The sequence below is a fragment of the Lepisosteus platostomus genome, chromosome 15 (genome assembly GCF_059453375.1).
Source record: "Lepisosteus platostomus isolate fLepPlt1 chromosome 15, fLepPlt1.hap1, whole genome shotgun sequence".
Taxonomy (NCBI): domain Eukaryota; kingdom Metazoa; phylum Chordata; class Actinopteri; order Semionotiformes; family Lepisosteidae; genus Lepisosteus; species Lepisosteus platostomus.
This window is the reverse complement of record NC_142625.1, coordinates 25,582,237-25,609,551: the sequence shown is the minus strand read 5'-3', so window position 1 is coordinate 25,609,551 and position 27,315 is coordinate 25,582,237. Positions and strand designations below refer to the sequence as shown.

The 27,315-nt window shown below is 49.0% G+C and overlaps 2 protein-coding genes across 7 annotated transcripts in view; one reads left to right on the top strand and one right to left on the bottom strand.

Moving 5' to 3' along the window:
* slc12a5a (solute carrier family 12 member 5a) overlaps nucleotides 1-11,042 on the top strand; it is a 183,487-nt gene extending 172,445 nt beyond the window's left edge. For all 6 annotated transcript variants that reach the window (XM_088607691.1, XM_088607690.1, XM_088607692.1 and 3 more), the window contains one exon: nucleotides 151-11,042. In XM_088607691.1, coding sequence (XP_088463817.1) covers nucleotides 151-242 — 92 coding nt within the window. In that variant the 3' untranslated portion in view covers nucleotides 243-11,042. The remainder of the gene's footprint in view (nucleotides 1-150) is intronic.
* Nucleotides 11,033-27,211, bottom strand: ncoa5 (nuclear receptor coactivator 5). The gene is made up of 11 exons (XM_088607720.1): nucleotides 26,980-27,211; nucleotides 22,894-23,169; nucleotides 19,423-19,530; nucleotides 17,848-17,911; nucleotides 16,261-16,494; nucleotides 15,141-15,295; nucleotides 14,281-14,434; nucleotides 13,726-13,928; nucleotides 12,837-13,041; nucleotides 12,581-12,672; nucleotides 11,033-12,469 (listed from the first exon to the last, which is right to left on the bottom strand). Exons 2-11 carry the CDS (start codon nucleotides 23,054-23,056, stop codon nucleotides 11,739-11,741), a joined length of 2,109 nt encoding a protein of 702 aa, XP_088463846.1. The 5' UTR covers nucleotides 23,057-23,169; nucleotides 26,980-27,211; the 3' UTR covers nucleotides 11,033-11,738.
* Between the last annotated feature and the right edge of the window lie 104 nt (nucleotides 27,212-27,315).

The following is a 27,315-nucleotide window of genomic DNA, read 5'->3' as shown; positions in this document are numbered from 1 at the left end:
CGTGACCCTACAGGTTTGCTCATAGTCTTTCTCGTGGCAACCTGGGTCAGAGGTCGTTTAGACCGGTTGTGCACAACCTCTGTGTATGAGGGTTTTGATGTTTCCAGAGCAGAACACCGCCTTTAACCCTTAACTCCTCCGCTCTGCCAGACATGGAGTTCCTGGAGGTCCTGACCGAAGGCCTCAACCGGGTCCTCCTTGTGCGCGGCGGGGGCCGTGAGGTCATCACCATCTACTCCTGAGGGGCCCGGCGCGCCCCTCCCACCACCCCTCCCAGCCCCGCCTCTCCACAGACTGCACCCTTCCCCAGCACCCTCGCCCCCCCGGGACAGTCCCGCCGCCCCCCACCACCCCAGCAATAGCCTCTCCTGCCCCCCACATCGCCCAGAGCACCCACAGAGCCCTCCCCCGCGCCCGACTCCCGCCAACACCCCCGAGTGTCCCAAGACCAGTCGTGCTTCTGCCAAAAACCACTCCCTCCCTCACTTCCTGCTTCCACGCCTCCGTGTCTGCCTCCTCCGGCTCACGTGTGACGGGGGCCGCTGTCCCAGATCCCACCACAGCCCCGGCTTCGCGGCAGGGTCCGCGTCTGATCTCGATGTCCGCTGCGTCGGGCAGGCCCCGGAGGTGCCAGTTCGTGAGAATTGAAAGCGCGTGCCATCCCGAGCATGCGTGTTCTAACACGGCGGTTGTTTTTTTTTATCTTCGCGCCACGCCTGAGGGAGCCCGGCGCCTAGCGAGATTCGTTCAGCTGTGTTTGCTCGGGGGCGGAGGGTGGAGCTGCATCTTCTCCAGGCCTGACGCCTGCAGGGCGCCGTCTCTGCGGTTCTGGAGTGGGGGCAGGGGTGCGCTTGTCTGTTTCTTTACTCGCTTCCCGCCCCCCCTGCCTCTTCAGATGCCCCCCGGAACGCGAGTCTGTCCCGGAGCAGGGCCAGCTCGGCCTGCCTGCTGCAGGGGCTCTCTCCCCGTCTGCGTCTCCTTCGTTGACGCTGGGTGCGTCCGACTGTGTTCCCTGTCATTCCGGGTGGTGGGCTCATCTCGTAACACCCCCAGCCCCCCAGTCTATCTTTCATCAGAGTGGGGGGCGGGGGGGGAAGGTGGGATAGCGTGTTTTATGGAGTTCTTCTTTTCTGTGTTTTATTTTATCGTCTGTAAAAAAAAGGGGCAATTTTCCACAAGAAGAAGGTGGGGAATGGCCGAGGGCAGGGGGAGTGCGGGGAGCTGTAGGCAGTGGAGTGCGGTCTTCCTGTGGGGTGGTGGCAGAGCTCCAAGAGGACAAGACATCGTCTCTAAGGCACAGCCACGGCTCAAGGGTGGAGACCGTGCAGCCCATCTCTTTCCAGGCCAGAGCAAGAGGCCACTCGGGCAAAGCATTGAAAGAATCGAGCACGGAGGGTGGAGAGAGGCCTGGTTCGGGAGCTGACGGCCCGCGGCCTGCAGATGGCGGTCCTGGGGGGCTGGAGTGACTCACGGGACGCTGGGTTCTGAGCGCACTGCACTTCCATAGCACCGCTCTTGCTCATTTCCCCTCTGGCGTGTGGACTTTCAACGCAAGTGGCCCAGTTACAGGTTTGCCCTGCTCAGAGATCCTTATGATCAAACCCAGTGGATCTCCAGCAGTGTGAAAGGGTTTCGCTGGAGCTCAGAGGAAGGGGCGCAGGGGGGTAAGAGAACACTCCCCGGGCAAAGCAGGGCCGTGCCTGGCAGGGAGAGCAAAGGAGAGGAGCGCGTGCGAGAGGCATCTCGGCCGGAGATGAAAAGGGGAGAATTGAAAGAAGAAAACGGGACAGCTTTGCCTTTGAACTCCGCAGCGCTGGGCTGCAGGGGAGCAGCTGCCTTCGCCTGATTTCAAGAACAAGCTCCAGTTCCCTTTTACTAAACCAGGCAGTGGGGCGGCTCTCCAGATTGGCGTTCTCCTCCGTTTTGTTTTTTCCTTGTTCTTTAAAGAACGCCATGGTTCCTTGCGCTGGTGTGAGGCCCAGGGCGAGAATGCCTTTCCCCCTGCGCGGCTCTCAGATAGTGCCTGATGTCCCTGCCAGCTGGAGCCCAGCTGTCCATCACCTCTCCCACATTTTGAAAGACAAAGTCCTTCTGAGCAGGCAGCACCGCTGCAAAACTTCTTCTAGTGCTTTCCCCAAGAAAAATGTCTACATTTCTTTCTTAATAATGCTACTGCAATTCAGGACGTCTGTAACGTGCATATGAAGCATAACGCATTTGGCTTTTTCGTCAATCCACATGCCTATTCATGTTTATAACTTAACTGTTACTTCCAGGAAAGAGCAGATTGCTTCATTTTGAGAAATAATCTATACAACGGGTAGTATAGAGATCCTTAAGATGCAGTCTAATGAAGGTAACGTAGATGGCAGGGCAGCCTGAACATCGCCACCAGGAACTCAGCTCTAATAACTGACCTGTGGCTTGCAGGTCTTTTCGCCTCTGTTCTCTTCGGGCAGCTGTAGCTGATGGCAGAACTGGTTCCCAGCTTGCCGTGATGGTCCCACACTTCTGCAGACAGCGTGCAGCTGTATTGTTCACTGGAGAGGGGGCGCGCAGCAGGATGGGTAGTCTTCTCTTTACGAGGATCTGAAATAGGGTGACTACACCAAAGTTAGGTTTCTAACGTGTTCCCTACCAGGCCAATATCAAGCATGCAAAGCAAGCTCTGCACTATGCTTTCGGTATGGAAGGAGTGTCCATTATATTTGCACTGAATTTCAGCCTGTCTGTGTTTGTGCTGGGGCATTTTCTGGGTCTGCAAGGGAACACAGGCAGAGGGGAAATTAGCAAGCCAGCTGAGAGACTGTTCACTCTGGAGACGGGACAGACGCAACCCAGCTGAATGAGGAAGGAGATGGGGAAACATCTGAGGGACCATGAGCACTGTGAAAGCAAGGAAATGGGCCGCTCTCTCACGCCCAGCAAAGGGACTCCCTGCTTTGGAAAGACGGGGCTGGATCCAGACTTTGAGTTTGGTAGTACTTTCATCTTTGGGTAAGAGGCCGTGGGGGGAATTACTGAAGCAGGTGAGAGAGCTAAGATCTGTGCAATTCTGGGGGGGGGGGGGATGTGGGTGTGGAGGGAGCAGTGTCACACAAGGTCAAAGGTCACTGTCCAAACCCAGACATACGTAGCCGATAATGGATTCTGCAGGTCCTTTGCCAAGTTTGTCCGAGTCTTTGTTTTTTTACACACAAAAAAATGCCGGGAGCCGAAGGAGATATAAACCACATCAAAAATGATTGCACCAAGTATCAGTTGGTTGTTGTGCCAAAGAAAGTGAAGCTGGAAAAGAAACTGTGGTACTGGATAGATGCTGTGGTCTCTGAAGTGGGCTGGGCAGTTTCCTTTATTATTCTTGAAGAAGGCCTGTTTGACACTGCTGGGAGGTGCTCTCACTCCACGCCAGAAGCTGGAAACTTGTAAATAGTGTACAAAGCCCAACACATTGTTGTATATCAGTAATAGTATTTCTGTGACTAATTAACAGCTTCTAGCAGAGAAACATATTTGCCACAGACTGGGTTCACTCAGAACGCTGCAAGGTGGATTTCTCACATCTGATTTTTCTTCTTGATATCGATATGAGGTTTTTCATGAAAAACTAACGAATTGCTCCTCTCCCCTTGTTTTGAAGAGAAGGGGAACAGGAGGGGGCACTGTGCAATGGTGTATGTACTTTACCAAAACTGCATTTTTTTGTTCTCAAGTATTCTATATACTCTCTTACATGTAGTTCCTCTGAGAAGAAAAAAAAACAGGGGAACGAATATATTTTTTGTCTATGTTCAAAGTAAACTACTGGGGGGAAAAAAGACGTTTGTAATTTACCTGTAGCTACATGAAAAATTGGAAAAGAGAAACCAGTGCAATTGTCTGCAGTAAAGACATTCTCATTTCGCATTCATTCCAGTTGAACGTTTTGCAACATTTGCCAAAAAAAACAAAACATTTAAAGATTATTTGTTGGTACCATGATGGAACCTGCAGTTCCTTTGCTAGTTATGTGAGAGATTCTGACTGCCCACATTGGGCAGCTGAGAGGAGGCAGAGTGTTTCCCCGGTTGCTCCAGGCAGGGGGCAGGTGTAGCAGAAGGGATGAGGACGGGGCATAGGAACGCATGGCAGTATGGGATTGATCTGCAGAGGCCGGCAGCCATGCATTTCTCCACAGGTATGGGCTGGCTTACAGGCCACAAAACTGAGCCTCTCAGTCCAGCTTAGCCGATTGCAGAACGCTTGATTGAGGCACGAGGGCTGCAGTCTCACAGAGCGGCACAGGATTTCAGCGTCCTGCTTTATTCTGATTGGCATGGGAAAGCAGGGTCCTAATGGGAGCTGTGGTAAGCAGTGTGTTGAAAAAGAACACCTGTGGAGAAGTGGTTCCTGTTTGCTGGCATTGTTTGTCTTGAATTGTGCGTTTCTGGTTAGGGGTTTCAGAGCTCTTCAGTCTGCTCCATGCAGGTTCCATTCACGTCTGTGGAGTACTGTCACATTTCACTGCCAGAGCAGATAGTTTTCTGGTGCCACACGGATTCTTAAAACAATCACAGAACTCGTCAAGGTGGAGCTTCGTGAGAAAGAGCATTTTTCAGGATTTTAACACCATTATTGATCAAGGCAATTTTTAATTAACAAATCTGACTTGAAACCTTGCACCTTTAGGATGTAGGACCCACGGGTACTTGCACATCCGAGAGGAGTGGAAAATAGAGTTTCTTTCTGCACGGGGCACGCGTGGAGATTCTGTTTGAAACAGTGTTCGAGTGGGTGGTTAGAGGGTTGGAGCAGAACTGTTGTATTTTACAATAGGAATGTGCAGTGCTTAGAAAACAGATTCATGCATTCATACTATTTATTTATTTTTATACAAAGTGATATTTTATATATGTACTTTTCATAACTAAAGAATTCAGCTTCAGTAAACTTTGGAGTAAAGCTGAGTGAGTGAGAATTATAATTTATCGTCTGTACTCTGATAGAAACTGTTTTTTGGTCATATGTAGCAGAGATAAGATGAAGAATATTAATTATATCTAGATATATATTTCAATACACTTTGTTTTTGGGAAAAAAAAGAAAATTAGTTTATAGAGTCGTCTTAAAAATGACGAGCATTTATGTTTTTTGAGTACGTCTGTGAGAAGTTGTTGCTTATAAGAGAAATTTTTAAATCTTTATGAGTTGAGAATGCTGCTAATCTATTAGATTACTTTGTACTGTATAAAAAAATTAAAAGAGTGTAAATTGTATACAGGAGAAAACCAGAAAAGGGTCGATTCTCAGAGAAATACATATCAGTGAGGGTGGGTATCCCTTCTGAGAACTGGCAGGGTTTGAGCACTTTTACAATCCTGGTGGCCGAGTGGGGGAGACAGGAGGCGGATTCAGGGGGAACAGTGCACTGTTACAGGAATCAAGTCCAGGCTGTTTCTCAGCCTAGCTGCATGTAACACAGAGTAGGGGTCTCCAGCCCTGTGCCAGACTCCCTTATTTGTCAGGTCTGGCAGCACCAATGTTTTTTTTTTTTAATCAAATAGTCGCTTTTGATCAGTCGAACACGTCTTGTGTTCAATCAAGGGAACTCTGGTCCTCTGAGGTCTGCAGGGTGCCGACTGAGTTCTAGGTTCTCGCTGAATCTCTTCATCTAGCAAATCACCTACTGAGCTGATGGAGGTGAGATACCCTCCAGGCTTCTTCAGCATGTGGGCAGTTCTGTCCCGGGCTGCCAGCTTGTGGAAACAGGTGTTGCCTTGTTCTGCTTGCCTGGCGCTACGAAGGGATCTGCAGCTGGGAGAGTCGACAGGCGTGTTCATTACATCGCTGTTGCCGTACTAATTCTGAGCACTGCAGGCCAGACAGTGTGCGGTGCTGTAGTGTGTCCGAAGGCTCTTCACAGCCCTCCCAGGCCCGCATGCTCCTCATCTTCGCTGTCCCAGAGGGACCATGTGCCAGACGAGCAGCTCGCTGTGCCTCAGTGGAGCCCGTGGACTGCATGTGTTTAGGCATGCGTAGTGGGGGGCACCCTGGGTAATTGGCCAAAAGAGTCTGAGGCGAGCAGTGAAAACATGACAGGATACGATAGGATAGAGGGGCAAGTCCACACTCCTGATGGGCAAGGCTGCGCTGTGAGCACACAGGAGGTCCCAGTAAGGAATTCTGAATTCTGGATTTTTCCATAGGAAGTGCTGCGTCGACCCAAGCCCATCAGAGTTAGAAGGCACATATCGCTAAGCTCCAGCCAGTACCTTGTCCAGATAGATTGCAGTTTACATTACATTGCCTTCCTAAAACCTTATCACTGACGACTGAACTCCATGCAGTAATAATGGAGCTGTCTGGAGATCGACAGCTCAAAAAATATCATCCAGCCTGTAGACTGGAGAGTGGTCACGTTTATGTAATTGTTTTTTTTTTTCTTAAATTACTTTCTGTGTTTGATGCACTGCATGCTTCAGTGGCGACCGGAGTGGTGTCTGTGGACGGCTTGCATGGAGGCTTAACAATCCTGTCTTTTCTGAGCTGTGTCCTGATTCACCGAGCTGCTCAGTGTCGACATGTCAAAATAGTTATAATCCGAGAATGCCGGGAACTGGGATCACGGCGGTAGCCAAGAGGCACTGTTACAGAACAGTGTTTTTCTTATTTCAGATTCTATTTGTGTTGTAGTAGAATAAGAAATAGGGATGGATATTGAATGGGAAAGGTTTTCAATTGTTTGTGAGCACTTGGGATGGCAGCAATAGAAAATAAAATACAACTTGATGTCCCTTGATCATTTAGCGTTCTTCTGTGTTTCCAGATGACTTAAAAAATTAGCTTAGATGATAGTTTTGCATATGCCTGCGTAAAAGTGCAATAAAGTTTTACGTTCTTGTAGTGATTAAAAGGAAAAAATGATATAGTTCTAATATCATTCTGTGCTGCTTCATGTGTTATATGTTGCTGCTTTCAGTGACTGCAGGAGCAGTCTCGATTCTGTTTCAGTTCCAGCTCTTTCTGCCTCTTATCTTATCCTAGAAACACCCTTCTTAAAGGAAAATATTTCTAGTGTGCGGTCAACTTGGTTGCAGTGAAGAGCACTTGGAAACGGGTGAGCTCTGGCTTGGACAGGGGTGAAAAACTCCCCCAGGAGTCTTGTGTCCGGTACACACTCTCCCCCTAGTGGAGACATGTAGCACTGCATCCTGCGGAGGCAGAGTGAGGCGGGAGCAGGAGAGTGTGTGTGTGTGGGGGGGGGGTGCTGGCACTCACAGGCTGAAAACCCTGACAACAGACCTGCAATTAAAGGAGAATGAGAAAAAGATAGAGGGAACAGCATTGTCCAGCAGACCATGAAGCCCACGGCAAGGAGCTTATTTAAACAATTTAGTGCTCTTGCGGTTTCATGGCATCTGGAATGGGTTTTATTTTCACAGCAGGGGCAGAACCAGCCAGGCCAGACGAAGGCATTTTAGGCCTGTCTATCACTGTGTTCCGTTAATTGTGTCTTGCTGTGGCATTGCTTGTTTACACGGCCCTCAGACTCACTGTTTTACCTAGATGTTCTGCAGATTATTGTGGGACAGTTGCATTTGCTACAATCCTCAGTTTTAAATTCACATTAGCGAAAAGGTTTTCTGGCAGGATTTTTCTGTGCATAGGTGTGCATTTCGGGCTTTTGTACTGCATCTGTTAATAGGACCATAGATCCCCACCTTGATTGCTGCCAGAAGGTGTGCTGCTTTCTGGCGAAACGCTTTGGGTCTTGAGAGGAACTCTGCTGGTTCCCCCACTCATTAAGCTGAGCGCCCCCCTAGTCCCCCAGCACTGAACATGAGCCAGTGGTTGAACTCTGAGTACGGAGGAGAGAGTATTTACAAGCGCTTCCAGTACTGACCTGGGCTCTGCTACAACTGTGGACTTGGGGCAGCGAGTCCTGGCTGTGCAGCTTCCAGAGAAGCTCCACACCCTGTCCCAGAGCGAGCCCCCCACATCTGCATGGCCGCTCCGGGGCTCCCTGGGCTGGGCTGGGACCCCCAGTGCTGCAGCCCTCCAGCCAGCCTGCGAGCCTGCTTTCACTGCCAGCTCCCTCTCTTTTCTTACAACCATGTCAGATTAATCTTGTTCTGAAAACTGCATGCAAAAAAAAAACTAACTAAAAAGGGCTGTGAATATTAAGTTGATGAACAATATTATAATGGTAAGTCTTGTATATTTATCAGTAGTTACTCCATTAAACCGTAGTTACTTTGGACGTTTTCCCCTCTGCTATCCAGATCCCTACCAAAGACCTTGCGCTAAAAAGAAATATCCATTCAAAAGTAGCTCTCGGAGATAATTCGGATTGGTTCAATTATGGGAAACATACCGCAACATCCGTGTCAGCAGCTGAAACAGAGCCAGTTCCCACTGGGCAAAGGACCTATGTCATTTCACACTTATTTTGCTAACCTGACTGAAGGTGGGCAGAAGGCCTCCTGTCCCAGCTGTAGCAGAGCTCCAGGCCGGTATGTTCCGTAACAACGTGCACCTTTTTCTGCAGAGGTAGTTCATTATTGTTATTGAGGTGTTTCATTGGCATTGCGTATTTGATCGTTTGAGCTGTTTTTTTTATTTTTAAGTGTTTGTTTTTTTTACAGAGTTATCGGGTTTTAATTTTATTCACTTTTTGGGGGGTTGGTTAATCAGAGTTCAGGATCTATCACTTTACCAATCCGAGGCTCTGTAATCTCCCTTAGATATGAATACACTGAAAACATTCAATATAAACCTTATCATCATTTCAGCACTTTTAATATGCAAATTACTGCATTTGATATTAGCTGCAGATAAACTGATTACCAAATAAGTTACTAAACGTAGTAGTTACTAATTTAGTGTGATTATTAATCTTTAAGAGGATTTAAGAGGATAAAAACTCCTTTTGAGGTTTGAGTGCTCCAACTGCACAGATGAGTTAGATCAGGGCTCTGCTGGCCTGGTCCCAGAGAGATTCCTGCAGACATTATAATGAGTATCAGATGGTAGCTAGAGGGAAAAATGTCAGCGCTACTGATTAGACAAGTGATTGGTGCAGTTAAGTCATTCAGCTCTCAGTAGGAACAAAAAACTGGAAAAATCTCTTGGCTCTCCAAGAATAGGACTGCAATCTCCTGAACTAGGAGGCAAAAGTTTGCACGTCAGGGAGGGAGATGGGAGAGGAAAATTCTACTTTCACCTCATGGTTGGTCCCGGCTGACACCACTCCGCACAAGAAGCACTTTCACCTTCCAACACATTCTCCGGCTGTTCAGTAGTGCCACTCTGGGCAAATACTGAACCTGCAGGTGCTTTCCCCCCACAAGCAGTTAAATGACACCAGCTCTAGGGCTGCGCAACTGTCCCAGCCCATAGAGGAAAGAAAAAGCACTCCAGTTTTGTTTAGTCTCTCACTGTACTTACATACAGGGTGGCACTGTCGCTTTGTCTCCTCAGAGATGACACGTTATAACTGTTTACTCCAGGGAGCTACAGTTCCAAAGGCAGGTTTGTCACGTTTTGCCAGTGTTTCTCTGTGTGCAAAAGTGATCCGGAGGTGGCTGGAACACCAGTTAAAACACGATTTTCAACAAAAGAGGACACCTTCTTTATTGATTCAGTTTTTTTTTGTTCTATTGTTATCCTCAACTTTGTCTGATAAGGACATAGTTTGCTACTATTTCCTAGTTTAGTCCCGGAGGCTTGATCTAGAGTGAAGCGCAGCAGGTACAGTTATAGACGCTTGCTTTCATGTGTATTTGGTAGCGTGATGCCAGAGGGACAAGTCCGCAGGGGTCTTGCACTTTGTTCTATACACTGTGGACTAAGCTGGTTTTCAATATTGATTTACTGTAACAATAAGTTCAATGAGGTAAGACGTAGTATCCAAGCTTTCGGTTACTCACGCATTATAGGACGGCAATGCTCGATACAGCCAAATCAACAACTCACAGTAACCCCCAGGCACATTAACACTCCCTTAACTGTTTTGAAGTACAGTCAGTATAGGAAAATGTACCTGGCTTTCACGTGCATTTATATTTCTAAATCCTTAAACAGTATTGTAGAGGATGTCCTCATATCGCTGTAGTGCATCAAAACCTCGGCGTGAGCCCCACCACCGGCCGAGTTCACGGAGAAAAACTGCAGCGGCCTACACACATGCTGACCTCTTCAAGAGGCAGTGAACGTGAGTTTCCAGAACGATTCACACTGCATGTGCAATTTCTACTGCCTCTTTCCACAGGAGTGGGGCAGAGTACACTTCCGCTATACATTATGAACGCCGTCATTGAAAAGGGAAATTAAGGTGGAGGTTGAACACTACAGCCCTTTCCCACTTTATTCCAGAAATCCTCTCCCATCCGAAAGACAGGCCTAAGAACCCCCCCCTCCCCCCGAGCAAGAGCTAGCAGACAAACTCTTGAACTGCCAGAGATGTGGTCTTCTGACAGGGTTTGACTATTCTATATACTTGTTTGAATTCTTTATTTTTAAAATTGACTGGAGATGTGTAATTCACGTTTTGTATGAATGTTTTCACAGTCGGGATTAATATACATCAAAGGAAGTACATCTTAGAACACAGACTTGTTGGTGTTTATGTTCTTAAAGCAGATTTTCTGTTCTCTTTTCCAAGTAAAGATATTCTGGTAGACCTGTTGTGTTACTTTGTGTTTTCAGTTCTGCGCGCGCGCGTGTGCGTGTGTAGTTGTGCGCGTGTGGGTGTGTGTGCCTGCAGTATAACCATGCTCAAGGGAGGGGGGTGAAGGGAGGGTGGGGGGAATATCTGTAAATAGAAACAACTATCAGAAAGGTAGTGCTTAGCTGTTTATTTTTCGTGTCAGTGTAAGTTGAATATTTTAAATATATAGAAATGTATTCTCTATTGTGTTCATTAATTATATATTTAAAAGAAAAAAAACAGTAGTTTTATCTCTTTCATGTCAAATGCTTATATCAATGGCTTATGGCTTTCCTGTACCATTTTATAGATTTTGTCTGCACAAAATGCAATAAACTAAAATCATTTTATTACACCTATTGCTTGTTTTATTCTTCAATGAAAAGTAACACAGTGTATTTCTTCTGCAAGGCTGACCTTTTACAATTAATCTGTAATCCAGCACTGTTACATGATTTTATTAAATGACACTTCTGCTTGGCTACATTTCACAATAAAGAGTTGTAAAAAATTCACTTTTACAGTAATTGTGAAACTATCTGGTTGTACAAACCAAATCTTGAGGATCCAGTGCCACCAGCTGTTAAATACTTCCCAGGGTTCTGGTAGAACAAAAGCAGGTTTTGTTAATCGTGCTTGTTAAACAGATCTTTCGTGGAAGTTTCAGCCACTTGCGCTACTAAGGGAGAAAACAAATCCTTAAGTTACAACAGAAAAGAGCCTGTTCTTTTAAAAAAAAAAAGTCTTCCTAAGCAGATGACAGAAAGATGCACTGTACATGCTTACATGCCAGGATTAAAAAAATATTTACAAGAAACTGCCAAAACAGGAAAAAACGCTCTTCAACTTAAACTTAGAAATCTCTGAGGAAGCTCCATGTACTCATGTCGTTAAAGAGAACATACAAAAAAACAAAAAACATGAAAATTAAAATTTCACCTTAACAAAAAATTCATTAGTCAACCGTCCTGGCAGGAGCACTGCCTTAGCCTTCTGTCTCAACCGACACCCCCCACCCCCTCACTGCACTGCCCACTCCTGGCGTGGGTGCTCAGTAGTGGCGTGGGTAATGGGACATTGGGGGTGCCTGGCCCATTCCCTGACCCATTCCCTGACCCATTCCCTGGCCCATTCCCTGGCCCGGCCTGAGCACTGCAGCGTTGCCTGGGTTGACGAGGTGGTTTATGGAGGGTCCGCTCTGAATTAGGGTGTCCAGGGCCTTCTGCACACTGGGGTTGTCGAAATTGATCCCAGTGCTCCCCGCAGCCGGCCGCTGGGGTCCCACCGGCGCAGACACGCGCCCCTGGGGCAGTCCGTAAGGGGGGGCCACGCCGGGCGGCACGACGGGGGGGCGCAGGGCCGGCCTGGGGGCCATCACGCTGGGGTCCTGAGAGGAGGGCGGAGGCATCTTGGAGAGAGACGGAGGAGGGATGGACGCCGGCGGCTGACCGGCGGACTGGCCGCCCATCGAGGAGGAGTAGCCCTGGGAGGGAGCGGACCCCCCCGTGCTGGCCGGGGGGGCCCCGGAGCCGCTGTTGAACAGGCTGAGGATTTTAGCCTGCAGCTCCTGCTGGTGGCTGGAGGAGCTGGCGGGGTTGGAGGCCGGGGGCGGGGGCAGGTGAGGGGTGTGCGCGGGGTGAGAGGAGAGGGAGGAGTGCGCGGGGCGGGCCGCGTGAGCCCCGTGAGCCCCGTGAGCCCCGTGAGCCGCGTGCGAGGCGCCGGCCAGGCTCTGGGAGGGAGGCGGGGGCTCCAAGGCGGAGGGCACAGCAGAGGGCCGAGAGCCTGCAGAGGAGGAATAAAAACCACACTGAGTCCACGCTGGTCTGCACACAGCCGGGGAATCAAAAACGTCATTCTAACGGCTGGAGAGCTGAAGGGCGACGTTTTGCCTGCCTGTGTGAGGGTCGCTGGTGCTGCGCAGCAGCCGCTCTCTCTTGTCTCTCAAGTAGTCGATGAGCCGGTCCAGCTCCTCCAGGGTCAGGAACCTGAGGGCACACGAGACGGTGACGAGGGTCCGAACCGCGGCTGTGAATAAGGCACGGCAGGGACGCGCGGGGCGGACGGGCCAGGCCGCGCGGACATTCAGGCCCGGGTGTCCCAGCCTCCCTCTTCAGGGGCGGGAGGCAGGCTGGGGGCTGCTGCCACTCACCGGCCCTCGGACAGCAGCGTGACGATGGGCTGCAGGGAGATGGGGTGGCCGTCGCGCTCGTGCTCCCTCATCAGCACGTCGTCCGCCATCTTGGCGGCCTTCCGGGCGATGTCCTCGCGCTCCTTGTCCCGGTGCTCGGCCTTGAACAGGTCGTAGTTGTGCGCCACCAGCACCATGGCGTCCTGCATGGGCATGTTGCGGTGCTCTGAGAGGAGCCAGGACAGACAGCGCCGGGTTAGACAGCCCCCTCACGGCACTCTGCCGACGGGATCCAGGGCTCGAGACACGCTAACACCAGCCTGAGAGAAACGAGGCTGACGAAGCCACAGCTTTCACTGACACAATCCGAGAGAAGCTCCTCGCTCACGGCTACAAAACAAGTCTCCCACCCTGGGCTTCAACCCACGACCTTGCAGGTGGTCATGATCGCTTACGACCGCAAAACTACTCGTGAATACGGCGCTACTAAGAGATACCGAGTATCACAAGGAAACGAAGCACGTTTTAGAAAGAAACTGAATTTCGGATAGCAATTAAATGTTTTAGATGTCACTTGTGATTGAATGAATCATTCCCGACCGACAGCGATGCACTCAGTCGCTTCACCAGTCGGAGAGCTCATCAGTCCAAGTCAAGCGATGAGGTGACTGAAGCCCCTGAATATCTAGCCTGTGACGTCTACAGTAGGCCCCCGATGATGACCCATGTCATGTCCGTTACAATTCTGTCACGGGCTACAATAAAGTCTAGTCATTTTCCTGACGACAAGTGACATTTCCTTTGATGCCGAGTGTCCGGTAGCAGCGCCTGCACTCCCGCCGGAGAACACTTCCGGAAGGCAGTTTTCCGGAGCCGGTGGAAGGCCACGCGGACGGGGGACCCCACCTACCCTGGGGAGTGCCGAAGAGGATGTTGACGGTGCAGGAGCGGTGCACCTGGTGCTGCTGGGTGATGATGATGGCGAAGGGGGTGCGCGCGCGCCCCACGTCCTCCAGCGCCTGCGTCAGCGACACCTCCGTGTTCAGGAAGATCAGGTCCACCACCATGCCCAGGTCCCGCACCTTGCGCCCCACTGTCTCCGCATACTCCCTGCAGAGAGGGGCGAACACAAGGAACGCCGCGGGGGGGCGGGGGGGGGGGGGGTGAGGGAAGAAAAAAATAAAATAAGGTCGACTGTTCCTGACATTTCTCGACCCCACTGACCTATACCCGCCCCTCTCTAGGGTGCTCTGGAAAAGCAGAACTGTCACTAACAGCCTCTCCCCTCCGACCTGAACAAGGTACATTTCAGATTCAATAAGCCAGGTACCCAGAAGAACGCCTCAGACAAGCTCCAGGCGGTTCTGTCCCTGGCCTGACTGTGCGCAGTGAAGAGGAAGGGCGGCACCACAGCAAAAGCAGACGATCCTGAGGCCCCAGCAGGCGGCCCGTGATAGGGACTCACTTCTGCTGCTTGTTCACCACGATGACCGAGCAGTCGACGGGCCGCTCCGAGTCGTAGCGCCGCTGCAGCTCCTCGTAATACTGCCGATAGAGCTCGTTGCGCCGGCGCTCCTCCGCCCGGGGGCGGTCATCTGGAAGAGCCGAGGCACAGCTCACTGCACAGGGCACAGGGCACACGCTCACTGCACAGGGCACAGGGCACAGGGCACAGGGCACAGGGCACAGGGCACAGGGCACAGGGCACAGGGCACAGGGCACAGGGCACAGGGCACAGGGCACAGGGCACAGGGCACACGCTCACTGCACAGGGCACAGGGCACAGGGCACACGCTCACTGCACAGGGCACAGGGCACAGGGCACACGCTCACTGCACAGGGCACAGGGCACAGGGCACACGCTCACTGCACAGGGCACAGGGCACAGGGCACACGCTCACTGCACACAACACAGGGCACACACTCACTGCACAGGGCACACACTCACTGCACAGGGCACACACTCACCGCATACAACACAGGGCACACGCTCACCGCATACAACACAGGGCACACGCTCACTGCACAGGGCACAGGGCACAGGGCACACGCTTACTGCACAGGGCACAGGGCACACGCTCACTGCACAGGGCACAGGGCACACGCTCACTGCACAGGGCACAGGGCACACGCTCACTGCACAGGGCACAGGGCACACGCTCACTGCACAGGGCACAGGCTCACCGCATACAACACAGGGCACAGGCTCACCGCATACAACACAGGGCACACGGTTTCCGCGGCGGGGAGGGGCGTGTGGACAAATCCGCCGACACCCCCCTGCAGTCCCGACGGCTGAGGAAGAGGAAAGGCGAGCCAGCGTACCTTCGGAGTCCCTCCTGCCATTCCAGGAGTCCCTGCAGCGATCTGGGTAGGGGTCCTCTTTCCTGCGGTAATAGTCGTCGTCGCGGTAGTACCGCTCGTACTCTTCATCTCTGCCAAGCAATCGATTTCCAGAGAACGACTTTAGAAACGCTTCACTTTCAGAGTCATGCAAGGGAGACAAAAATCAAACTACGTTACACACCTTTAGGCCACACTCTACAAAGGAAGTGAATTCCCCTCACTATTTCACCAAATAGACAACAAGGGTTCAACACCGACACCTCAGTGTACACACGTGTTTCTACAGCCCCGTTACACACTGCATTGACAAATTTACAATCGAGATTGTTTTTTAAATCCATACTTCTGGATTTAAGTGCTGTTACTGGGACTTCACCTGGGGGTCTACATTAACTTCATTAAGCAGCAATGCAACACGCACAGAAATACTCCCATGCAAGCAAAATCTACATCACATAAACAACTGAAAATGTGAATAAGAACAGGGTTCTGAATTCGACATGGTTGGAACAGTTCTCTTCATTCACGTCAGGCTAACGACCCGGCGATGTGAACTGTGTGCATGCTGGGACAGAGTCACCTTCTCCACCACCATTAACAACAGAGAGAAGCAGCCCCGCACGCAGGAGCCAAATACTAGAGCGGTTACTTCAGTCACACCCGCTCCCCGACTCCTATAAAGGCTGTTCCACAGCTCTCTACTAAACCCGAGACCTCACGGCACGACAGGAGCAGCCCCTCGCAACACAGAAGCCAAGCCCACGACAGACGAAACATCGCGCTAACCGCCAACACGTTTCACAACCTTTTAAGGAGTAACGAAACACTTTAAAGGCATGCACAGGGAAGAGGAGATGCAGCCCTGGAGAGGGAGGGAGGGAGAGAGAGTGTACTTTTATTTTTTGTTTTGTTTCATGTGAACTTCATTATTTGTGCTTGCGTTGGCAACGCTGATCGCGCCCACCGGCCACGCTAATAAAGCACCTTGAACCGAGAGAGAGGGCGGAGGGGACACGCACGGCTCCCGGCCCGCTACCCAGCTGCCCGAAACGCTTCTCACACAAGGGGGCGCCAACGTCCGCCCCTAGGGGCCACTCACCTGTAGTGCGGGTCGCGGGGGTCGCCCCGGGGGTCCTTGTCCCGCCCCTCCGAGCTGCGGTAGCGGTCGAAGTGGGGCTCCCGCGGCTCGTGCTCGCGCGGGTGGCTGCCGCGCGGGTCGCGGAAGTCCCGGGCGTCCCGGCCGTCCCTGTGGTCCCGCGAGTCCCGGGCGCGCGGCGGGGAGCGCGAGCGCTCGCGGGGCTCCCTGGCGTCGCCGTAGCCGCCGTACGGATTCCTGGGGGGGGGAGCGGCACGAGTCAGGGGGCGGGCGCCGCACGCAGGTGGAGAGTCTCCTTCATTTATCAATATAGATTAAAAAAAACACCCCAAAGAGAGAGACGAGCGGTCAGCAGCCCCCGGAGCGGGAGAGCTGGAGCAGGACAGCCGGCCGGACCGAGGGGGACCCGGCTCGGAGCCGGAGAGGGCTGAGCCGTCCGGCCACGTCCAGTCCAGCTCCAGCGTCATTCCTCGGACCCCAACGCGCCGAGCTCATGCCGGAACTAGCGGCCGCTCCACGGACTCAAGTTTGACCCCCGGGAAGCGCCCCCAGCCTCTTCCGAACTGTACGCGCCTTAGTGCAGCAGCTCGGAGTTCATAATGATGGGAAAGTCATTATTCTCCGGCCTGGGAAAATACTGCACCCAAACAAAGCAAACTGGATATGGTCAAGATTTTCACATTTTAAAAGGAGGGGGTAAAAAAGTTTTACGCGCGCAGTCTGGTCGTTTCCCGTTACAAATCGGACCTGAAGCATTTAGTTCTGGCGAAAAGCCTCCCGCAGAGCAGAGAGAATCAGAGCGGGCTCTGGAAAGACTTCCCCAGTCCTTGCAAGAAGAAACGAAAAAAAAACGAGTGTTCTCTTATCTTTTCCATTAGGAAACTCATTTTCCGCCTCCCGTTTTCCCAACGCAGTGAAATGCTACAGCTGCCCACGCAAGGGCCGACTCGTCTCCATCTTATCAAACGAGATTCCACGCGTAGCGATGAATGGAAATACTCCAGAGAAACGGGTCTTCAAACGCAACAGTGAAATGATGATCGTTATTCCAGAGCATCTCCTGTTCACGTACATCCGTGATGTACTCTCCTTCCGTGCCATCCGTTTATCATTACAAATATCTCCTTGCAGAGGTCAAGAGAAACCTCTGGTGTGCACATCAACGCACCGGTGGCTGGAAATGATGTTTTTGTTTTTTTAAAAAGGGGGTTCAAAACAGACTTGGAGGTGGTCAGATCTTCAGAGGCTCATAAAAGATGGGAAATCAAAATTTTGCGCGGATTTAACTCGGTACGATCGATTCAGGCTCCCGAAACAGGAGAGAAAATATATAAAGAGATAAATTGTAGTCGTATCCAAGACAGACGCGGGGCTAGAGCATCACCACGTACAGAACAGATCGCAGATAAAAACCCGTCCACTGCTGGGATCGTCCCGTGAGCGCCAGCGACAGGAGGCTGCGAGAAGCACCGCGTCCGAGCGAACCGGGTCGCCGCGCAGGACGGGCCCGGCCGGCTGGGTCACCGGAGGCGGGTGGCTCTCGCCCCTGCTTCTCCACACGCAGCGTGTCACCTGTCAGCGTTACTTTACCTGCGTGGGGGGCTCTGTCGGGAATGAGCTTTATTCTGCCGTCGCTCCGCCGCCATATTAATATCTGAAAATAAACCAACCCACACGTTCAACACATCAATAATGTTAAAAAAATAAACGATTCGCAAAAATAAAAAATACACCGTGAGGCGCAAGCAAATAAGGGCGATGAATAGTGCTCGTTTTTCCTGTTCTCCATACAAATGCAGCTAGGGACGTTTATAACCGAGTGTTTCTTGCATCTTGAAAAGTACACAAGATACATGGATCTTCTCGGCAAAATCTATAGTACTGCTTTAAAATTTGTCAGATATTTTAATATTTTACAGAGTTTGATTTAAACCTTTGAACTACTCGTGTTTAGGGTCCTTCTGCTCCCCTGGGGGAATCCAGGTTTTAAAGAGTACACCTGAAAGTACAAATTCATCCCACCAGGAAAACTGGGGATGTTAAGTACAGTGACCCCCGAAACCATTAAATTATTCGGTTTTGTATTGCAGTAGTAACTTATCGAAGGTTTCTAAAGCAATACATATACATGTTTGTATACATACACACACAGAGAAAAGGGAGTGACCTTTTGTTTCGTTTGGCATCTTGACACATTTTTAACAACCTTCAGAGCAAGTATCACATCTTCCAACGTCAAATTCATACTTCACAACTACCATAAAATTATTTGACAGCAATAACTGCATCCAAAAAGCTCTGATATTATATTTTCAAGGTGCATATGAAATGACTGAAGCTTCAAAAATCCAGGATTTTGCGACTGGGGGAGAAATGAAATATCCCCCCCCCCCCCCCCATCAGGAAGCAAATGCAAGCACAGTGCTCATATGCTTTTTAATTCACCATATATTCAAGTGTCATGGAAGAAACATTTAAAATATAAATATCAAATATACACACAAATAACACGTCTCTCATTTCAGACCCAGAAGAAAACTCTCAGCCATGAGAAAGTGCACTGGAGTGTTCTTCAAGCCTGGCACTGAAAACATCACCAGAAAGTAATGTCTCTGAGGCTACAGGCTTTTCAGTTTTACTCCCCCTTTTAATTACCGTGACGCAAAACCCTCTACTGGCTTCTCCTTAAAAACGACGAGGAGAAGCAACATTCAACGGCTTTAGACAGAGATGAAACTCTTCTGAAACTCGTTTGTCTCAGCGGTGTCTGTAGAACCCGTTTGCCTGACAGGTTCCTGGTCCTTTAAGAGTACATCCGTTCATTCTTTTGCGAAAAATGAAATTGAAGCAAACAGAAAATAAGACGCAGACATTAAAATCTTCACTGCAGCTGCGTAGAAATGACCGGAACCCTTGATAGAAATGCCACAAGCACATATTTTACATTTTTTTAATTATAAAACATCAAACAAACAAAAAATATGCTTTTCTAAAGTCTCACATTTAAAATACAGACCATGAGAAACTGTCGAAAATAGCCCTGAGCTTTACAGCGCCGTACATGTTTTTTCCAATTACAGACAGCAGGGGTGGAATATTTACCACAAGCCGGCAAGCGCCGCTCTCCGTGGGGGAGACTCGAACCCGGTGCCAGTGAAGTCTTACCTAGTTTATAACCTCTATAAATGCGACCGGTTTGTCCAGCCTTTGCCGCCTCTGCCTCCTCGGCCCGCTCAAACTGCACAAATCCGTACCCACGGAACATGGACAGGGCTGGAAAGAGAAGCGTTTTTTCTCTTTTAAACATTCCCACACCTACAGCATGATGCCAGTTATCCACAAGGACACAGTGTGCAAAGTCTGCCAGCATGGCTCAAGGTGACAGGCAAAGAATTTTGACCTTTTCATTCTGGAATATATTAATAAAAACCAATGTCTTTACACAAGCATGACGCTTTTCCTAGAGCATTTCTTTGCTTTCTGAACACATTCAAAGTTTGAGGTTCGTTCCAGCAGCAGCAGTTCTGACTCGAGACGGGAGAGCCTGGTCTGGCACATTAATGTACCCTTCAGAGTGCTCTCTGCTGGCTGAAACACTACAACGTTATGGGGAAAAAGAAAAGTCATTCCTGTCCATTTCGGGTTAAAGAACTCACACACTTTTAGAAAAAGCATTTAAAAAGCATTTATGCATTTAATAAGACCTTGAAATACTTTTAAGACATAAATCTGAAACTGATTCTCTCGCACCCAAGTCTTAAAATCTGTATCAGTACATTTTGCTGCGAGTTTCTTTGCTTTAATATGTTTGAGACACCTGATCCGAGTCAGATTTTCCCTTGATTATCCTGATTAGACAACAGAGGCATACAAGCAAGATGTACAAACTGCTTTAAAAAAGGAAAGCTGGTCTGTGCAAAGGCAATTTATCTCTGCCACAATCTGAACGTGTATTTAAACTATAGTGCAAGCTCAGTTCTGTAAAAAGCTATAGTTTTAGCACGTATAAAAACCAATGAGATTTGTCTCATTTAGTGTACAAAGTGCTTCCTATTCTGCTTACAGCAACTTGCAGCTCTCCCTCAGGAGGATCTTCATTTGCGGGGTTAGGATTAAATAATCTCTTGCACCCCAAAATGCTTCCCATAGAGAAGGGGACCCACTTCACCCCCACTGAACACAAGGCAGCTGCTCCAGGACACACATCAGGTGGAGAAATGAGAGACTGCTTCACCCACGGAATTAAGGGGGAACGGAGGGAGGAGAACCTATACAAACCCTGCATGAATTCAGCCAGGACCAGCAGCAGTCCTGTTCTGAACACTCCCACAGTGTTTAATATCTTTAATAACCAAGCAGGCACAACTTTGCTTTGCAGCTCCTCTGAAGGACAGTACCGCCTACAGCTGTCACCACATCCCGGCTTTGTTTTGAAAATACTGCGCCACCTACTGGTCCACTAACACCCGGTGCATCTGCAACCTGGTTTACCTCAGAGGCCTCCCAGTCCAGGACTGAAGAGGGGTCCAGCTTTAAACAGCTTCCCAGATCTGACAGGAACAGGCTACAAGGAAGACAACTCTCTCTCAGGGGGACAGAGGAGAATAAGGGGCTCTGCTACATTAGTAGTCCAGCAGTGTGTTTTTGCCACACTTTTGTACCTGTGGTTGAAATATGCAACTTTTAACACACAAGAGGAAGCACAGAAGTACAGTACTGAAACTTATCTAGTCCAAAACATAAGCAGCTCACTCAATAATGCTCACCTTAGCCAAAAGGGTAGTAAATGTCTTATTAAGGAATTTGCTGAGATTCTCATTCTTTCATCCATCCTCATACAGATCACAAAACAAGATCACATTTTGCTTTACTTTTGACTATGGACACCTTTCAGCTTTGCTTGCAGTTATAGTCCATCCATTTTGTTATCTTGATTCTACTCCAGTTATTCACACACCAAGCAATGTTTACTTCAAGCTCCACACTGTAAATTCTGACTTCTGAAGTTGAAAAGGCCTTTATATTTATGACAAACTCAGCTAGAACATGTAAAATTTCTGCTTGTGAAAATGCCCCTGTAACACAGGGTATATATGGCTACTTTCCGACCTACGGTTGACTACACAAGGCAATCTTCAGACTGAACGCGAGATCAACCAGTATAACACACACACCAGCCTGTTATTGCATATGACCAAACAACAAATGGAATTAATTTTAAACTTAAAGACTACATGGGGTTAGTTTAACACAGTAAGCTTAACAAAAAAGAAATAGCCTGAAATACAAAGTTCCATTTACTTTCCACATTGACAGTATGATAAATCACATACAAAAAACTGACTGAAGTACACCACTTCACAAAAAAAAAAGTTACATTTCCGTGATGATTATCATGCGTTTACAAGAACTGTCACAATAACATTTTTTGATGGCAGCAATGTGCTTCTGATAAATGGCAATCCAGCGGATATTTCTTGATTACTTGCACACATTCGGTTTAATTGCTAGGGGACAGATATTTGTATGTTTGCAATGCATTTCTTTTACTTAAATACTGTTTACATCAATTCAGCTGCAGAACTTTCCTCGCAGTCACAGTCATCCTTTGCCCTCTGGAACTGGTACAGAACAGAATAATTAATAAAACCTTGACACTGTCAGCTCTGATTTTGAAAAACTTATCAACTCAATGTTTCTCAGAACACTGCATCAAAATCTATTTAATCTTAGTGGACTACAACAGAAAACAAAAATATATATTTACAAAAAAAATGAATTATCTGGATAGCCTGTTTCCTTAACTCAACTGGGTCTTATGACCAACGGCTTGACTGCTCTGCACAGTCTGCTTGCTCCTTTTATCGAGATGATCTTACATTCACAGCAACAGTTCTTGGGCTGCTCTGACTAACAACACTGAAGACACCTCCATGGAAACGGACAAATACTTCTCAAGTCTGAAGTTGGCCGTGGAGGTCAAAACTCCAAAACAAATTAAATAAAGTGGGAAAATGAAAGGAAAACTTCAAAATTATTTGCCTGTCTCCTGTGTCCGGATCAGCACTGCTGTTTCAGCTGGCAGAACAAGGCACTGGGTGAAAGGGTCTCTAGTAGGACAATGTGCATTAGCTCTATTTTTTAACTCATCAGTCTTCGCAAACCATTCACGAAAAACTAACACTGTTAAAATGCGATTCAATCTGGAAGCTACAAGATAACCTTTTTTGTGATCTATAATCCTAAAAGGTTCATACTAAATTAAAACAGTAAAAAAAAAACGTATTTTTTTTTAAGTCTGGGATGATAAGATTTGAGATGAGTATTTTAATTTTAGGACTGACGGAGTCAAGATATTTTGCAGGCTGCCCTGTTACAGCAAGTGTGGGATGGAGAGGATACAAGTTTAGTATCCGGCCCTTAATCTACATTTACACTAAAAAGCTGGGCCGAGGAAGGCAGGCCCGTTCATGAGCACTACGGGTGGGGGGGGGGGTGGTCAACAGGCCTGGCGAGGTGAAGCCGCATCGCAGCGGTCGGGTCCGCACAACACCGAGACGCGTTCAGACGGGGTTTCTGACGGGACAGGAAAAATAAAATAAAAATACAACGACACCGTAGCGTCGCACTACTAACCGTTGATCTTTCCGTAGGGCCTGAACAGGTCTTCCAGGTCCTTCCTGTCCATGAGGGTGGTGGGCAAATTCCCCACAAAAATTCTCCTCTCCAGGTCCCGCGGGTCATTGCTGTTGGTGGTGTGGTGGGAGGGGCTCCCGCTGCGACTCCTTCGGCGAGACATCTCTACCCGCCGGCGCGACCGCGCTCCGCTGACCAGAGCGCCGGGCCTGTCCGCCTCTCCGCTTTTTTGTGCCCGTCCCGCGCGCTTATATTACTCGCCTACTACTCCAGGTCCTAAAATATATCAGCGTGCCAAAACGGGAAAGGAAGAAAGAAAATGAATAAAATTCCACAGGTCAGGCCTCTCCACCAAGTACGACAAAAGGAGATAACAACAGAATTTTTTTTTTATTTATTTTTTTGGGGAAAAATCGCCTTGAACGAGAATGAGGAAAATATGAGCTTGAACGGAACCCGGTCACGGGACGAAACGCTATCTTATTCACCCGGTTCTGTTTCGTTCTCTCGGTTTGAGCGCCACCTTACAGGCCCGGTCGCCAAGATCAAATACACACCACCTCGTGCCGCAACGGTCTGATGGGAAACGACGAAGGACGCAGCACAAAGTCACAAGGCGAAGGAAAGCAGGCAAAAATGAAAACAGAACCACGGTATGGATGGTACTTTTCTCTGAAACAAGGAAAACGAATTATGGCAAAAAAAGGACAGTGAACCGATGCGAATTAACCACATTTTGAAAGCAAGATATTAAAAATAATCTTTATTTATTGGACTCATGTTCAACATCACAATTAGATGACGCACCGTTCCTCGCAGTTTGTAAATCACGGAAAATGGAGGGACGTCTATTCCAAATATTTAAACCAAAATCCACGACGGATCCGAGCAACTCAATTTCTACCCCTCAACGTGAAAAAAGAAAAAAAAAAAAGAGACCCACTAAGTTTCAGTCTTGCCTTCTGCTAAACTCATAAAAGTGTCAAAATTGCTTAAGATATCCAGCAGTGACCATCTCCTCCTCGCACAGATGAAAGCAATATGAAAGAGGTACACTTGGTATTGTCCACATACACACCAAAGGAGATGGGGGAGGAGGGAGGTTTAAAAATGTATTTCTGTGCCATAAATAACCAGGAAAAGAGAGAAATGCAAATCGAAATGAAAACACACAGGATATCAAATTAACCGATAGCCACTGTTTATGTTTATTCCGGCAGTCCAACACACATCTTGTATCACAGGAGACAACACCGTCGAATGAGAAAACATATTCGTGACAGTTTTCGGCTTCGTGCACAGAACTATAATTTCCAGGGTCTCCTTCAGTATGCCGAATGAGCTTGTATCCTCTTCCGAACAAAAGCTGGAGCGTGGGAAATTCAACATGCAAAAATGCAATCCAGAATGCTGAATTAAAGATAAAAGAGCTGAATAACCTTTCAACATCTCGTGCCGGGACTAACTCGGGGCTTGTGCTACTGAGCACAGTTCGTGGTACTGAAGTGACTCAGACAACGCAAACGTTTCCCTTTTGCAGGACACTGAATCCCAACACCCTGCATTTCTCCTTCCAGATTGATTTTTTTATGAGCGTGCAATTATATTTTATATTTTAATTCCACACTGAAAAAATGAACCCCTCCTTGCTCGGTACAGCTCCCCGGTCAAATTTAAAGCATTTTTTTTTTGAAGTGGTTTAGGGGGTTTAAGTGGTTGACAACACTTTCCTCCAATATCCACTCCTGATCACGCTGTAGAAACAGGGGGCTTTGTCAGCTTTTGCCAACAGATTTGAGGAACAATGTTCAGATAAAGCCCCTTCAGTAACAACCATTTCCTCGTGCATGCTTGGGCTGTAGAGCCAGGCTCTTCCAGACATGCGTGGCTACAGCTCACACCACACTAGGGGCACCAGACGGACATCCACCACCCACCACCTGTCCACGCTGTCTTGCTCCAGTCACAAACCTTATTTATTCACATGCGACTTATTAGATCTTCTCAGCCGCACGGCAGAGAAACTACATTTTCTTACATACTCTTCACAACTGCCTGGATATCCACAAGATGAAATCAGTGGGTATGCATTAAAAGTGGGAAAGGTATAACCTGCCTGTTGACAAAACACCTCGATCTAGAATGTTCTGTATTCTGCCACAAAATCGAGGGTTTTCGTTTATGTCTTTTCTAAATGAGCTCCTAAATGAGCACAGGAGGAATTTCATTGTGTCGTTTCTCCCTGTACACTGCCATGCTGTCAACAAGCAGCATGTCTTCACAAGACTTACATGACTGCTGTTACCCTGCAAGGTTGGCTATGCAATGCAGTTGAGTTGTATTCTTGAGAGGGACACATGGCTTTCAGGACGTTAATTTCTGCAGGCCAGGCATTGTGGATTGTAAACGGTGCGTGTTAAAATAAATGCTTGAATTTGTCTTGATTTTTTTATTCTGGCAATTGTTTTCTTTCACTTAATCATGGCGGTTTTTCGTACACTAGTTACACATACCCGTCTAATGACCCTGGATAAAACCCAACCAAAAAGCCCAGGTCCGGTCAGGTCGGTCCCCCTCAAGACTAACACACAGGTCAGATCGGACCAGCACTCTCCGGCAGGCCTTCCGACACCTGCAAGGCCAGCTGGGATCACACCGCCTCCCCAAACCCCCAAACATCATCTCGGCACCGCAGAAGAAGCGTGTTACTTAAAAACACACCACAGGTTCGAAGGAACAGATCCGAGAGTCCTCAGAAAAGAAAACGGGCTTATACTTCGTTTTTCTGGTGACTGACACAAGCCAACACATGAAGCCGACGGGCTGCTGACTGGGCTGAACTGGGAAGGCGTCAGGCCCGGTTCACAGCTGAAGATTCGCTTATTTGTTGGTCGCAGAGACTGTGCCGCCGGGGGAAAAAAAGCAACAACACGGCGCTTCTGCACGACAGCCCTAGCGACACCGGCCGGGCTGCAAACCTCCGGGAAAACTCCCGTCTTGAGGAAAAGCGCCGCGACAGAAACAAACCTTTTGAGTGCTGAGAGAACGGGGAAAAAAAAAACACATTTTCATCCCTGTTTTTCTCGGACTCGGAGACGCACGGAGGGAGGGAGGGAGAGAGCGAGCAGCCGGGCAGCCCCAGCCCGCCCTGGCAGCCGCCAAGCTCGGCCGCCACCCAGGAAACAACCGCGGCTGCACCACCCGCGTCCAGGCCCCGGCCGAAGACGCGCTGCCCGGGGCTCGAAGCCAACAAGAGGCCCCCCAGTCTCTCGGAGAAACGCCGTCGTGGTCGCGACTTCCATTTTAGGAGGGAAAAAAAAAAAACACCACCACCCTCTACGTCCTTCCCCGCACAACACATAGATATACACCCCTCTTGTCCCTGTCATTCATTCCAAAAAAACAACACCGCATCATGCCTTTGACGAAGACGCGAAAACAAAGGTGTGGAGAAAAAAAAAACGAAGAAATAAAACAAACTCGGGTTCTGAAACGATCAGGACCCTCTCGGGCGCGCGCCCCCTCCCCACCACCTCGCGCACCACACGGACAGCCGCTCGCGCCGCCGCCCCCGCTCGCTCGCCCGCACGAGCCGACCAGCAGACAAGCCGCCGCCGCCGCCGCCATTTTGAGCGGAGAAGAGCCGAGCCGGGCTCAGGGCTCAGGTTCACCGGCGGCGGAACAACTCCACCTCACAGGGCCCGAACCCGCCCCTGACGCCTCGGTGGCCCGCTTCACCCCAGAAACCGAAAGACTCGCGAAGCAAAAGTGGAAGGGGGGGGTTAAAAAATAAAATAACGCGTCAACAACGGTTTCATCATTTAAAATGTCGTCGGCAGCGACGCCAGAAATATGAACAACGAGACCCTCCAGCCGCGACGCGAGGGGAATGAACTAGTCAAGTTATGAGATGCTGAAATCAGAAATTACACGGGGAAGAGGGAAATGGCCTCCCGAGATCTTTTTTTTTTTTACAAAAATTGGATATTAAAGTTCCGGCTGTTTCACTTTTGGTTTAAAAGGAAACAAGACAAATGAACCAGCCCGGCCGCTTCAAAAAACCATATTAATAGAATAAGCTCTTACCTTTAATCCGTAAATTGTAAATTCGCCCGTTTCCCCCTGGGTTTTTGGTAGTATTAATGTTCAAAAACGGACCAAAGACCTACTTCTCATCTCCTAACGCTTCCCTCTACAGCGCGAGTACACTTCTTTCAGTTTGCTTATTTACTACAGTTTCAACCTGCTTTACGCTAGCGCCGCGCCGTTGCTATGTAGCGTAAGACAGTCTCTTGGCAACGTTGAGCAGGGTCAGTTCTGCGTGAAGGCTATAGCTCCTAAATACACAACAAAGCATACGAATTTATCATTATTATGATATTGTAAATATGTCTGTCCGTAGAAGGAGGGGTCAATATAAGC

What these genes read in the sequence shown, in the direction of transcription:
- ncoa5 (XM_088607720.1), bottom strand. Translation starts at nt 23,056, where the DNA reads ATGTCTCGCCGAAGGAGTCGCAGCGGGAGCCCCTCCCACCACACCACC. An exon ending in TGGCAGGAGGGACTCCGAAG is followed by an intron (nt 14,435 to 15,140) that starts GTACGCTGGCTC and finishes TGCCCTGTGCAG; the next exon opens with TGAGCTGTGCCTCGGCTCTT. An exon ending in GTGGTGAACAAGCAGCAGAA is followed by an intron (nt 13,929 to 14,280) that starts GTGAGTCCCTAT and finishes CGCCCCTCTCTG; the next exon opens with CAGGGAGTATGCGGAGACAG.